This window comes from Convolutriloba macropyga, chromosome 7 (genome assembly GCF_964194025.1).
Source record: "Convolutriloba macropyga chromosome 7, txConMacr16.3, whole genome shotgun sequence".
In the NCBI taxonomy this organism is placed as follows: Eukaryota; Metazoa; Xenacoelomorpha; order Acoela; family Convolutidae; genus Convolutriloba; species Convolutriloba macropyga.
Window position 1 is genome coordinate 36,482,383 of NC_134474.1, and position 15,504 is coordinate 36,497,886.

Below are 15,504 nucleotides of genomic sequence, written 5' to 3' on the forward strand. Positions count from 1 at the left end.
TAGAATTGCTGAATATCACGCTGAGACACTCTAATCATAAATCAAAAGAAGGTCAAAATCCATAATCTGGGAAAATTTTGAAAGTTTGTCATGTTTGTTTCATAAAAATTTCATTGTCTTATAATCATTTTCTGCCCAGTACAGCATCACATAAATTTTTCCTCGTTCCTGTCTGAACACAAAAAAAAAATTAAAAAAACAACAGTCTAACGTTGGAGTGAATTGCTCTCTAGCAATCAGCGAACGGTTAGATTCGTCAGTAGCTAGCTACAGATTAGTGAGGCTTTCTCTAGGTTAGTTGGAGGGGTGTGAGCTGAGAGCAGTGGGGGGGGGGGTGTACCTGGGGGGCTGAGGGGAGGGGTGGGATCAAAGGTAGGAGGGATCTTTGGCTGCACGGTGTCCTTACGACCTGAACGATGTGCAGGAGTGGGGATGGGGGATGAAATGAGGTGGGCTGATATGGGGAGTGGTTGCTGGGGGGGGGGGGGTGGGTTCAATCTCTATCAACCACCCTTGACAACGTAAGTTTAAGTCTCAAAAAAAGTTTCTGTAACTCACATACTTGGAGACTAATGAGCTGAAAAGCTCTAAAAGCACTTAAATCCCACTGGGCGCTAACAGTTAATCCCGTATTTGAGAAATAAAAGTCAAATGGGTCTTAAGAGGAATTGATCAAGCAAAAAATTGCTTAAAAAGGACAACAAGACCAATATAATTGCTATAAATTTCGTTTGAGAGCATTTAAACAATAGATTTTGCCAAATAATGTTAAAGAAACAGGCAAAAATAGGTCAGATAGTGATTAAATCAACTAATTATCTTGATCAGAAACAACTCAAAATTCAAAAAATCAAACCAATGAATACAAAAACTAGACATAACCGCTAAAACAACAAATCCCAACAGAACTAGCTTGAAGTACTGAAGAAGAGAAGAAAAACTCTACAATCCAAAACAACTAAAAAATATTGAGTTTTCATTCTAGCAGAGAAAAACCGCAATTGACCCGATTAAATGATTGAATTAGGTTTAAGTTAATTCATCTGTATTATACAATCTTTTGTTCCAAAATAATGTTCAATTCGAACAAAGGAGGAATGAAATAAAACGAAGCAGGAAAAATTAAAGTCTGAAATTTGATAACTCGCCATTTTTAAAGCTTTTTTTATATAGAGGCATTTGAGGGAAAAACGAGGCATATGGGGTAAAATCTAAAAAAAATTAAATTTGAAATTAGCGGTTCCAAACTAGTCATTATCAGGAAAATATTATGAAAACTTTGCGACGATAATTTTGGCGCTAGAAAAACAAAACCTCAAAAACGGTACACAACCTGACAAAATACGGCCGAGAAAAAGCGACGTCAAACGTTATTGAAAATTAATTTAGGAAGTACTTTTTGTCTTTGAAAGTCACAACAACTTTCAATTACAGACAATTTATACTATTTTTTTTCAGTCAATGAATAAATGTGCAACTAAAGGCACCTTATAAGATTAAAACTAAAAAGTGAAGAAATCTGTAAAAGTAAACGTAATTCGTTTATTCCCACGAAACATGGTCAATCAACAGCTCATGATCTTCATTTTAGCAGCAAAGTTCATAGCCAGATCTTAACTATACATTATTTAAAATTATTTTGAAAGTTGACTTAAAAAAATGTTCTTTCTTGGAAAATCTTGTGATTGGTACCAATCAAATTGAAGGTCACCAAAAAATTGCCAACAGAAAGACTCTTTGAAAGTAAAAAGAAAAAATGAAAAATACTTGATAAATTCTAAAATATGTTTGAAACAATGAGAAATGATTTTTGGCAATTACATTTACATCCGTTTTAACAATCGACTGATTAGGGTGGGGGGGGGGGGTAGTTGTCGGAGCGGGTAGGTGGGGGAAGGCTAGGTGGGGTATAGTTTGTGGGTTTAAGATGGGAGTGTTGGTGGGGGGTAGGATGGGGGAGTATGGGAGGGGTAAATCAGGTTGGTGCTGCTAAATTCGAAGGGTCATTTTGAGAAAATTTCTTCCCATAACAGTTTTCTATCCCAATTATGGAACCTGCCACCAACACACACTCTCGCCTATCTTCTCCTATCTCCCCACCTGACTATCCTTGACTACCTGCCCCCCCCCCCCCCCCAAGTCTACTTACATCATAGTTCTATTAGGCGTTTATGCTTTTCTCTTTATTGGTTTCGATAGAGTAGAACAGTGACTCTTTCTCCTTGATTTAGAAATTATATTGCACGAATCTTCGATTCGTTTACTGTATTCTACAGGCTTTGTTTTTTTAGTTGACCCAAGTTTGTTCATGAATTTAATTTTTGACTTTTGCTTGCGAGCTTTGACTTCTGTTTAAGAACGTTGAATTCTGTTTTCGTACATTGGACTTTAACAGTCGATTAGCTTGTAATATAAAGTAATTTGGAACTGTTGGTAATATTATACTCAAGTTGAGAATTTCAGTTCGTCACTTTGAGATTTTTTGATTCCATCCAAGTTCATCATATCTGCAGTACCTCTATGCACCATGTATTAGTAACCAAACTATTGCGGTTGCGGAAAAACCCGAAACCCCGCGGAAAAAAAAACAACTTTTTAGATAGGAAACAAACCCCCACGGAAATAAACCCAACTTTACTATTAAAGAGCAGCGCATTTAGCTCATTTGGCCATGCCTTCTGGGCCATGGCCATGTCTCAGCGGCCCGAGGGACTTGATATGAAACTATCACAACCGAACAATTTATCACGACCAAAATTCAATTTTAAAATGAGGGTTTATTTCCGAGATGGTTTGTTTCCCCGAATTTTGTCCCGTCAAGGTTCTAAAACAGAAATTCTTGAAAACAAAAGTCAAATTTACAAGTCAGGAACAACCTTGCTGCAGCTAAAAATAAATCTGTAGGATCCCAATACTCTTTTTTGACTCGTAACCACCTGTAGAATCTCAGTACTCCTTTTTGAGTCGTAAAAAGACCAACTCGCTGAAAATAATTGCATCTAACTTCATTCGAGAGCAATTAAACACACCCGCATCTACACGCACACACACACACACACACACACACACACACGCACACACACACACACACACACACACACACACACACACACACACACACACACACACACACACACAGACGCTTGCACACCTACACCCACATACACACTTTCATGCACCCAATCATCTACACGCGCACACACACGGACATACAAGCGAACAAACAAACACATGCACATGCAACCCACATTTATAACGAATTTGCAACAGCATTATATTTATGGCAGTTGAGAGTGGATCGTATTATTTAAGTCCTGCCATTGCAGCCCATTGCACCCCACTCTTACATAGCAATTTTGGTCAGTGGGGGTAATTCCTCAAAAGTCCTCCCATTGCAGCCCCACTCTTACATCAATTTACCCCTCATAGATAAATTACTCCCACCCCACTATTACAACAAAATGGGAGGACTTTAGGGAGGACATTTGACCCGGGATGTTATCTGCTTGCTTAAGCTCGCTTACTGTGCACTTTCATCACTCAAATTGTCCTTGAATGTCTCCATGAGTACGAGTGCATGTTTCCTCACTGGTTTCAAGTCAAACCACAGGTCTATGCCTGAAACATCCGACTAACGGACTAACGTCAGGAGAGCGGTTGGCTTCGGTAGTAGTCCGCTGGGGCTTAGGGATGCATGCATTGGGGGGGGGGGGGGGGGAGGCGGGGTGATCGAGAGAGCATAAGAAGGTGATTGAAGGGGGGTGATTGGATGGGTGACTGAGGGGTGTCAAACTTTTGAGATCAAAAACTGTCCTTCACAACATGAAATTGTCTCCTCAAAACAGTTTTGGTGAATTGCATTGCAAAAAATTGAACTGAAAAAGATCACATGACTATTATAATTGCTCCAAACGTCACATTAGAGCAATTAATCAACTGCAAAATAGATTTGACTGCCATAAGTATTAAAAGAAACCGATAAAGAGATTAATCCATAGAAAAACGATTCAACTCAATTTTCATTAAATTATTTATTTGGTGGAAAATTGCAATACCCTATTTCATTTCATGCTAAAAGCATTATCACTATCAAAACTTTCTGCATACCATTTTTGGCCTTCATGAACGTCAGGAATTTGGGTGAAAAATGTGCAAAATAAGTGATAATAATTTTGGAATTTTTTTCTGAAATTGTTTTTTTTTTGTGTGAGATAGGTGCAAATAAGTGGGAAATAATAAGAAGTGAAAATTTGGAAATTGTCATTAAATCGGCATGAAACATGTGCAAAATAGGTGCTGAATGTGGTGGAAAACTTCATCAAGAGAATTGCTAAACTCTTGAACTTATAAGCAGGAAAACAATTGTGAATAGCCAAGCATGTCTTTTTAGTACTAAAACAAACAGTCGGAGTTCTTTCTAATCCTTGCGGACAAGTAAGGCAATTGAAGAAGAGGCTGGCTTTTCAGGGAACGGAGTTCGAGAAGCAGCTGGTGTGGTGAACGTTACGCAAGCAATATGCGGAAGGTTAGGAAAAAGTATGGAAATTATGCAAATTTATTGTGCAAATAGGAGATTTCCACTTAAGTTAATGCTGAAATTATGTGAAAATTGCGTTTTCAGGGGCTTATCCACTTATTTATCCATTAAAAACATTTTTCAGAGGTCACCAGTGCATTTCTGAAAAAATCTTGACCCCGGAAGGCTAGGGTTCCCCATGGAAGTGACATACAGTTAGTCACATTTTTCCAGGCCTATTTTACCGAAGCCGAATCATAGAGACTTTTTTTCAACCTGCGTACGAAATGTTTGCTTTCATCTTTAGTGTAAACAAAAAAATGCATATTTCTCCACTAATTAACAAGGGTTTGCATAAACTAATAACAGGTGGGCCTATCCATCAAAATTACCATATACCGTTATGGTGTAAAAGTCATACTCAACCCCCAGCCCCCAAACGTCCAAACCTTCCATCAATTTTGCCCAGAATTATTAACTACCTTCATATTTGAAGACGGGCGAGGCTCTGTTTTCAATCATACTGATAGCCTGTGCAAAGAGTAGTTTGCGAAGAGTGTGTCCGTTCATCTTGTCATTCTTCACAATCTCCAAACACATCTTCTTAGCAGCTCTCCTGATCTCTCTAAGTGAGTCCCTTTATTAAAAACAGTTTTTTTTATATTGCGTTTTCTATTGCGTGCATTTTCGGTACCCAGGGTTGGCGAATTTCATGAAAACTGCGTAATAAACGCGCTGAATATCGCTGAAATCTCAAAGAAAAAGCTTATAATTCTTAAATAAGTAATTGCTGAATTGAGAAGAAAGCGCTCCATAAAAACTTGCAAAAAAGTTTGCTGCTCCAAATCCTAGCCAGATCTTGGATTTCCACAACATCTTTTCCAAGTCCAAGCCAGATCTTATTTCCCAATAACCACAAAATAGTTTTCAAGAAGATCCCTACAAGATTTTGTCTGGATTTCAAAATTATCTATATTTCATTCTGCAGAGGCACAAATTGTTCATAATACATTCGAACTAGAGCAAAAAAATGATTTCATTGCATGGGGGCAAAAAATCTATGCTTGTATTTCCGTTTCAGACTCATAGCAAGATTTATCAGATCTTGGCATGATCTTGCGTGGTTTTCCAAATCAATTTTGTTTTTCGAAGAGATAAAAAAGTTTCAAAAAACAAACAAAATAGAACAAAACAGTACTGCTTTGTTGGATATAAGCAAGAGCCTCTATGAAAATTCCGTTCACAACGTATTTTTGACAAACCTTTTGCTTGGGTTTTATCAAAAAACACGAAATCTAGTTGTTTGACAATTTGAACGAAGAGGATATAGAAACAGTAAAAGGAGAAAAAAATAACGACATTGATCACGTTGGAAGCAAAAGCTCGTGTTTGATAGTGGTCTTCTCATACCACGACAAAATTTTCTCATAGTCATCCGCAGTCGACCAATGTTTTTCATAAGTTACTTGGTCAGTTGAAATCCAAGTTAGATTAATCTAGAGTTTTTTTCAGCCAACCTTTTCAGTCATATCCATTTTTTCAGAAAAGAATTCATAGAGTTTTAAACATGAAATCCAGAAAACCAGATTGCTTTTTGCGCTCGAGCAATAGAGTTTAATGTAGTTAATTGGAGTTGAACAGAAACAAAATGCTGGCAGTAATTTCTGCGAGCTCAAAAATGCAGAATAACTGTATTCGTATTTGAAAAGACAATACAAAAAAAAGACAGAACTATTCAAAGATTTTTCCAAATCGGATGTTATTATCGTAAAACTTATGTCATATCACCGCTTAAAAAAAGTAAATTGATTTCAAAACTAGCCTCTTTTTAAAGAACTTAAATGGTTTTTGAAAGAAACTCAGAATAAATTGATTTTATCGTTCGCCTCTTTTTTAAAAAATGTAGTTTTCTGAAAGAAAAGCTTAAAAAATCTTTTTAAGTTTGCTGTATATAAATCAAACTAGTTCACAGTTATGTGATGAAAATGAGTAGTTTTTTGGTTTTGCCTGCATACCTTCGGATGATTTCCTGTTTGATGTTCTGATGTTGTTCTGATGTTCTTTTGAGACTAGCTTTAGCTTGATCTGACTCTACAACTTTTAGTTTTCTAGCCTTGTTAGTAAATCAAATAATAAACTGATATTTCAAATATTTGCAAAATATTGAAAAATTTAAAAGAAATGCTTAGAGATTACGCAAAGAAAATATTCAAAACTAATTTCTGTTTCTGGAGTTATGTCAAGTAACGCATCTTTTGAAAAGCTTCGTTGGCCAGTAATGATCGTTAAACTCAGATAAGGACAACAATGTTCAAAAATTTTGAAAACAATTGCAAATTTTCACAAAATCTTGCTAAAACTCATGATATTAAAATCTTCAAAACCATTTAGTTGTCTCAAGAGAATTTCCAGTATCCTTATTTCATGCTTTAAATAGTTTCACTGGCTCGTAAAGATCCATATACATGGATTATGATGAAAAATTTTCTGAAAATTTGAAAAAAAAAAAGTTTATCAAAAAATTGCGAAAGCTGGAGTCATTAATATATTGGTAACCACTCCATTAACTCTAGAAACTATGCAACAGCTTATCATCAAGCCCTGAAGGAGTTCCCTAGGACACTGTTCCCGGAAAAAATGATAAAAAAATCAAATGATTAAAAAGAACTTGAAAAAATTGCAATTATTTTTTTAAAAATTGCTGATGTTAAAATCTTGAAAAAATAATCAAATACATCTAGAAGCTATGCAGTAACCTAAATCAAACCGTAGAGGATGTGATGTGGCCTTTGAAGCGGAAGAAACCTAAAAATGACACAAAGTTTCAAAAAACTTGAAAAAAAATGCAAGTTGGGTAACAAAAACTGCTAAAATTTGTGATAAAAAGTTGAAAACTAATCAATGGCCAAAAGGGGTGGACAACAGGGGGGTGGAGGCAACAACGTGGTGGGGGTGGGGTCAACAACGTAGTGGGCGTGGGGGCAATAGTTGGGGGTCAACGGTGCGGGGTGTCTTCCACCTCTAAGAACCGCCCTTCACACCATAAGTATAAGTCTCCAATACAGTTTGAGCTGTAACAGAGCTCAAAGACTCTAACAGCACTTAATGCCCGCTGGGCGCTACCTGTTTATCCCGTGTTTGAGGACAAAAAGTCAAAAGTGTCAGACAAAAAATCGGTCAAGCGAAAAATCGCATAAAAATACGTACAGGACTAATAGAATTGCTACAAACTTCGTTTGAGAGCAATTAAACATTCACCTATCAGAAACTACCTCAATACTTATAGTTTGGGATCTGTTTAAATATTGGTTTTCCAGCCAATCATTCCAGCAAGCCATCATTATCGACAAAAAAAAGATATGGAGAATCTAGAGTTGGTTAGTAACTTAGAGTTAGGTAAGTGTACATTGTCCGCAAAAATAAGTAGCCTATTCTATAATCTCCCTAAGGCTGCAAAAGAGGCCATGAATATCAGGTGGCATCGCAAAGTGGACCATATAAACGAGAAACTCTTTTTTGGAGTTGATCGATTGTTATGCTATAATTCCGGTCACCTTAAGAAGGTGACGAAATAAATTTTCACCCATTTTTATTTTTTCCTCTTGAATGATAATTAGCAACACACAATTGATCATACGTTGTTCCGTCCTTAGTGAAGTCGGCCATACATCTGAACACAATATTTTCTAGAGCATTCTTGTAGAAATGATCTCTCTGTGCCAATCTGCTGCAATAGTTGGCCACAATTGTCAATTGACGAAGTAGCTCCAGTCTGATTTTGGGTTCAGTGTCACATTTGAGTGTCTCCATAACTGCCACAGTTCTGGCTTCTCTCGTGCGGTCGCCTCGGTAAAACTTGAAACATCAAGATTTAATTATTACTCGCATAACACGAGTCAATTTTTTGGAAAAGCTTCATTTCTCTCATTTGATAGTTAAACAACATGAGGAGGTTTACCGAAAGATGATAAAGCTGTCAGACATTTTTTGACGCTACTGGCATCTAGTGCGGTAAATTGAACGCTCTAGCGTGCGCTCGGGCCACTCACAAACCCAGGATAATCAGACGGTTATCCTGCAGGATCTTGCAATTTTCTTGCAAGAATCGTGCAAAATTACTCATCAACTTGCAAGATCTTTTAATATTCTTTTAACAGTCTGGAAGATAGCCATCCAATTTGAAAGAGCCTTGTCAGACCGCCGTCCAAGAAAAAGACATCAACACAGAGGCGAAAAATGAAGAGGTGATGAGAAGAAGGATCAATTTCTAAGAACCGCCCTTCATACCATAAGGATAAGTTTCCGAAACAAATTCTGTGATTTGCATACTTGGAGACTAGTGATCTGAAAGGCTCTAGCAGAATTTAATGCCCACGTGGCGATACATCTTTATTTCAGTTCTAGAACGACAAGTCAAATGGGTCAGACGAAAAATCGGTCAAGCAAAAAACCGCATAAAAAGATCAACAGGATTGTTATAATTGCTACAAACTTCGTTTGAGAGCAATTAACAATTATTTCATAAAAAGTGCTAGTTTAGTCATATATGATTTTAAAAAACATTTTTACTATTATTTAGCGTTAATGAGGGTAATAGATGATGCCACACGACATAAAAGCAGCTGATATACGGCATCAACAAAAGAGTTAAGGAGAGAGAGAGAGAGAGAGAGAGAGAGAGAGAGAGAGAGCCATAGAGTGTGAGAAAGTAAAACGTGAACGAGAAAGAGAAGGAGAGAAAAATCAACCAGATAAGGAGAGAAAGCGCGCTAGAAATTTTTTCCTTGATGAGACTCGTCAGTACTTCTAATTTTTTAGCCTTGTTAGTTATTAAATCATATAAAAGTGCAAAATTTAAAAAACAAATTCCAGAACTCTCAATGAAAAAAGGTTTAGAACAATTTGGTTTCTCTGGATTTCTGCCATGAAACCAATCTTCAAGACTTAAAAAGTTTGATTGGCCTGTAATGATCATTAAACTCAGAAACGGACAAAAATATTCAAAAACACTTGCAAATTGTAACAAATCTTGCTACAATTCGTGATATTAAAATTTTCAGAATCCCTTCCTTGTCTCAAGAGACTATCCAGTATCCCTATTCTAAGCCTTAATTAGTTTCACTGGCAAATAAAGATCCATAAACTGGAAATATTATACTAAGAGCATAAAAAAGACTAACAGAACTAATATAATTGCAAAAAATTCGTTTGAGAGCAACTAATAACTCTTTTGACGCTGGCCAAATTTTTAAGTTTGTGTAGACAGCTAGACAGCAAAAAATTACAGTATTATTGTTCTTGGATCTGAGTAATTTGAATACGTTATCACTGCTACAGTTGATATGAAACTTTCTGTTTAGGACCGAGAGCTAGCTTGTTTAAAAGTGAGAATTAATGTGTACCTGTTTTTTAAATTAATTTTGGCTATGTGAAAACCTAAGTACGGGTGCCACTCTACCATAGAAAAACAAGCGGATTGGAAGACAAAACCAAGACATTATGTAAAGTTTTTCCCTGAGGAAACATAAACATATCCGACTAATGTCGGCGAATTTATCTCAAACGATTGGCGAGCAGTTAGTTTGGGTAGTAGCAAGCTGGGGCTTAGGGTATTAGCGGATGACAAGAATGTGAGGGGGTAAGCGTCTGGAGGGCGGGGAGGGGTTCAAGTGATGGGGTAGGGTTGCAAGGGCTGAATGAGAAGGGGGTTCAAGTCAACATGTGGGTAAGTGTGGACAAGGGGAGTGATTGGGGATCGTGTAAGTTGGGGGCCAAACTTTCAAAATTAGGAATTGCCCTTGACCACATAAAGTTGTCTCCTCAAAACAGTTTTGGTGAATAGCATTCTTATAGTCAAGTAAGAAGTACGGCTCTAAAAGAAATTATAGCCCTCCGAGAGCTGCATTTTTAACCCCTTTCTGACGACGAAAAATCACATGGGTCAGACTAAAAATCTGTCAAGATATGAGTTGCATAAAAAAAGACCACAGGACTAATATCACTGCTACAAACTTGGTTTAAGATCATTTAATCACTACAATACAAAACGTCAATTCAATATTATTGATTGCGATAAGTTTTCATTCCAATTCTTTTTAATTTCAACATTTAGTTTTTACACTTATTGAATGATAAATTTGTTTCAATGTGACTGAGGGTTGTGAAAAGTCTCTATGCAAGATCAAAAAATCATGTCAAGTGAATCAGTACAAAGATTGAGCTGGTTAATCCCTAAAAAAGTTTTATTATGACTATTTTTGATGCTTACCAGCCTAGTGGTAAGTTGCTCACACAGTATATTTCACAACAAAAATCAATCTCATTTTCTCAGGAACAAATAAATTACATTTCTTATTACCGATAAAGTTGATCTGAAACTTTCTGCTTATGCTCAACAGAAAAATAGTCTTAATGCAAAAAAATCTTTTGTCTCTTTTTTTGTTTTTTGGCGGTAACCTTGTTTTAACATCAGTACCAGTGCCGTTGTGCTACAGAACTAGTTTCGAGTGCATTGGAAAATTAACAAAATTAACCATTAGTGATTTTTGCCGGTACATGTATGCAGTTTTAAACTTTATGTTACCACTACACATAACACAATTTCAACTTTTTCACATGCGTTAAGTGTTCAAAACAGTTCAACTCAATACCGACATTTAATTTAACTTGAACTGCTATCCTTGTTGGTAAATTTAAGTAAATTTTACTGTCCGAATTAGTGCAATGAGCTCATATAAATTATTTATTTGCTCTCTGAATGTCTTCAAGATAAAAATGCCAGTTCTTTTTTATCAATTTCGTGAGATCGTTTTCTTGCAAGAACCTGGCAAGATCTTATAAGATAACCGTTGCTTTGTTGGGAGTATGGCAAAGTATCACATTAAAATTCAGTTTTGTGACAATGAATTTCGGTTACCAACGTTCAATTTTGTATCTTGCGATCCCTCGTCAAAACAACGCAGCCTGAGGTATTTAACGGATTGTGATTCAGAATTTTCGTTTCAGTTATACTATTAAATCTCGGAACTACGCGACAAAAATTATTGCGACTCAACACATTATGCAGCCTCTTTTATATGAGACAAGGATTTTTTAAATGACACAAACTTCGTCACCTTCAGCATATTTTTCCAATCACTATGATGTTATCCAACGTTTTTTTTACTGATTAACGCAGGGTAGCATTGCAAGGAAAATGTCTAAGGAAAGTTGTCAAGCTTTCTAGGATTGAAAAAGCTATAAGTATAACATACAATAAAATAAAAAAAACTTTTCTGACGGTGCTCAAACTTTGGAAACAATAAATTGAAAGCAATTTATGAAAAAAATATTGAGAGTTGAAAAAATGTTTATCAAAGAATGTTAGAACTTTTCTGCGAAATCCAGATGAGTATTTTGATAAATTCCGTATATAATTAAGAGAGAGTTGAACAATCAGAGGGAAAATTGCCTCATTAGAGTGGTTATGTGGAGGCTTTTCAAGATTGCCGAGGCAAGTGTTTTAATCCTTTTACGCTTAATGAGTTGGAGTAGATACAACACTCGCAGCAGCCAAACAAATTCTAAACAAAAGCTCTTCTGGAAATACAAAAACATAGAAACATAGCTGGCAGATTGCCAGAAAATAGCCGCAATAGATTCGTGGATCGAAAGTCTCAAAAAAACAGTAAAAAAGACAGACCAAAAAAAATTTGTCTTTTCATTGAAGGCTGATCTGTTATATTTTGATTAAAAATCTGTATAAGTTATTGCTGCCTCTATTAGCTGGTCTCAAATAACCTTCATTCAGAGTGACACACACGCATTTGACTTAAAGTAAATAAGTGAGGAATTTCAAATTGAGGAAGTCAAATCTCAATTTCAAAGTGAGGAAGTCATTTTTGAGAGTGAGGTAAGTCAAGTGTGACCAAAAATTTAATCACGCGAATGAACAAAAAAAAACTCGCTCCACTAAGAGCGAAAAATGACGTCACGCATGCAATTCAGTTTAAATTGCATGAACGAATGAACAAAAAGTGGTTGTGACGTCATATGGTCGCAACAAAAATCATGACGACGAAAAAAAAACATAGCAGGACAAGTCCTGACGTACAATCCAAAGAATTTTCATTGACTAAACAGAAAACTAAACCTAGAATGGACTATTAATGGATTGGGAAAACCATTTAGAAAAAAATCCGATCCAAAAAACTGAAAAAACAGTAAAAATCAAAGTGAAATTGCCGCATGTGAAGAAAAAACCACTAGCGAGAAAGCGAATTTTTGTTCAAACACCGTTTTCTTACTCTACTTCAAAATTAGAGCGAAAAAATTTCACGCCGCAAAACCACTCGCTTTTTCGCTCCACTTCCTGTTTCGGCGTGACCAAAATCACTACTCCAATTCGACTTCAAAAATCATGAAAATGTGTGAACAGATATGTCCGAAAAAAGACAGCGCCCCAATACAATTCAAATTCTTTGAATTGTAAAAAACCAAGAGAAGGACAATAATAGCCCCAGCTATCGCTGTGCGGCTATTAAAAAAATCGAGGTCTCCGCGCATAAACCAAAAATAATTGTGTTGTGAGGTTCTAAAATTAAAAATAGTGTGAACCAGCGCTCCTACCTGCTCAAAATAGTTCAACTTCCTGAACAAACTGTCAGTCTACAGCAAACGCCAAAGTTATGTGAAATTTAAATAGATATTGAAGTACGCAAAAATCTCATCAGCGTATGAAAACATATGGACTTAAATGAAAAGTCCATTAACAAACATTTAAAAAGGCTTGTTCTTATATTGGGTTCCAAAAATTTCTTTTTCTGGCCTTTTGTTTGTAACCGCATGACTTGCAAAAATTGTGAAGCATCTTGTTGGATAAGGGGTTATTTTCTACAGGGGGATCAGACCAATATGAGTTGCGCACTGGTGTTACAAACCAATCCGCGTCAGTCCTTGGGGTGCCAAGCCTACTTGGGTTGTGTACTCAGGGAATCAAACTGAAATATTATGACATTGAAGATGCAGAAATCGAAGAAAACTCGTTTTTTTTTCGTTCAAAAAAACTTTCAACTCATCAGCATAACACACTACCTGGTCTTAACCATATTCTTCTCGGCTCACGACTATAATCGGGTGAGGTTTTCAAAAAACCTATCCAATGAATCATTGAAAATTATTTTTTCGGAGGCCGACTGCTTTCTACTGCTGGACCTCTTGGCTCTGACCGCACTACCCAGCCTTTGGACAGCGCTTTGATCAGACTAAATCCAGATAGTAGAGTAGATACCAGACAGATTGGCAGGGTCGGGCCTTATCCCCTCCACTGTGCGCGACCAAAGTCTGTTTGATCACAGGTGGCTTGAGACGCGCACCTCGACCTGAGTTACATCAATTATGTAATGATGTTTCTTTTTTGTTGTTTACATGAACTAGGAAAAAATTTCTTAAAAATTTTTCAAAAAATAAATGTTTCACTAAGATTATATTATTTCGATAACAACCTTGAATGCCTCTGCACAACCATACACTCCATCCAGCCTTTCATTCACATCGAAGTGGTATGTCTTGGATATGAGCTCTTCGTAGTACTCGAATGCACTCTTCCCAACGCCCCCTCCAACAGTCAAGCCCCCTCCCACTTTCCCTGTCTGGTATGAGTCATTGTGGTGAGAGAGTGGTGGAAGCTGGCTCTCTCTAAACCAAACCCAACTATCTGAATCTTTTTTGTCTCCAGGTCTTTTATGACCCCTCTCTCACTCCATCCCTCCTATTATGCCGTCTATAAACCCTTCTTATGCCGTTTATAACCACCAACACCCCCCCCCCCCCTCCCCTCCGCCCCCGTTCATGTTATAAATTATAATTCATAGCTCGTTACTATCCTTGTAAAAAGCGTTTGCGCATGGTGTGAGTAAAAAAAACTATGCAAATCCATACATAAACTTTAGTTATAGTCCAGACTTTTATCATTGATCGCGTACGTGTTATGGAAACGGAAAATAACTACTCTCTTACACTATTCTTTGAAATAGCAAAGAAACTATAACTCGCGATTTGTAAGCGACCATGTTAGAGTTTTTTTTTAATTTTTGCCGCCAGCCAACTATCTTGGAAACTTTGATTCTTAAATTTGATTTTCGATAATAAAACAAACTTGAGGAAAAATTTGATACCTGTTATTTATCTGAATGGGATTGTCCGGTTCAACAAAAGGACTGGAAATTGTCTTCCGGGTACTCATTTGTGCTCGGTATTAGATACTTCGGATCTATTCTGTCCCCCCCCCAGCTTAGTAAGCATAAATCTTTTATGACCCCCAGGCGCACGTGCTATTTTCTTACATAGTAACGTGCTATATAACAACATATAATTTGTAACGGGGGGTCATAAAAAACATTGGGGGCCGAAACAGAATAGATCCGATACTTCAAAAACGTCCGCTTTGTGCTGACCATTCAGGGTCCATGTATGTCCAACATTTTATCCAGAAATCAAACGTCGCTTCATTTTTGTAGAGTACTGCTCAGCATGTCGGTTCATCTTGGTTTCATTGGTTTTAAAAGCTATGGGTGATCATAAACGCGCACTAATTTTGCATGGATAAAGTGATTATTGGACAAAAGTGGAGCTAAAACGAGGCAATAAGAAAATGTTAGAACATAAATGTTAGAAGCCCGACTGCTGTGTAGAAGCCTTATTTAGAGAACCAAAGGGTAAAATAAATCAAGATAGACCCAATCGTTGAAATTTCAGGACATTTTGATACCGATTTTAGTGATCTCTGAACGTTGTGTAAAAGGTATCAGATCTGCTAAATTTTTGCTCTGACTTAATGGAGCTAACTTGGCGGCTTTAACTAGATTTGCAATCTTTATTTTTTAAATCAGAAATTTAAATAGATAAGCAAACTACGTCCGATATTGGGATATCGATTAAAGTACATATCTAAATGTATATTGGACGGCAGTGTTAATGGAGTTGACTGACACTCCAAGACCACATCAAGA

General features: G+C 36.7%; 1 protein-coding gene across 1 annotated transcript in view; it reads right to left on the bottom strand.

Annotated features, from left to right (window-relative positions):
* The window catches only part of LOC142343021 (uncharacterized), a 28,537-nt gene extending 13,353 nt beyond the window's left edge, over window positions 1-15,184 (bottom strand). Inside the window, exons 1-6 of the mRNA XM_075394706.1 lie at window positions 14,924-15,184; window positions 14,671-14,745; window positions 13,999-14,191; window positions 8,154-8,371; window positions 4,999-5,141; window positions 3,525-3,618 (exon numbers count right to left, since the gene is read on the bottom strand). Of these exons, the coding sequence (XP_075250821.1) occupies window positions 3,525-3,618; window positions 4,999-5,141; window positions 8,154-8,371; window positions 13,999-14,191; window positions 14,671-14,745; window positions 14,924-14,952 (752 nt within the window). The 5' untranslated portion in view covers window positions 14,953-15,184. The remainder of the gene's footprint in view (window positions 1-3,524; window positions 3,619-4,998; window positions 5,142-8,153; window positions 8,372-13,998; window positions 14,192-14,670; window positions 14,746-14,923) is intronic.
* Between the last annotated feature and the right edge of the window lie 320 nt (window positions 15,185-15,504).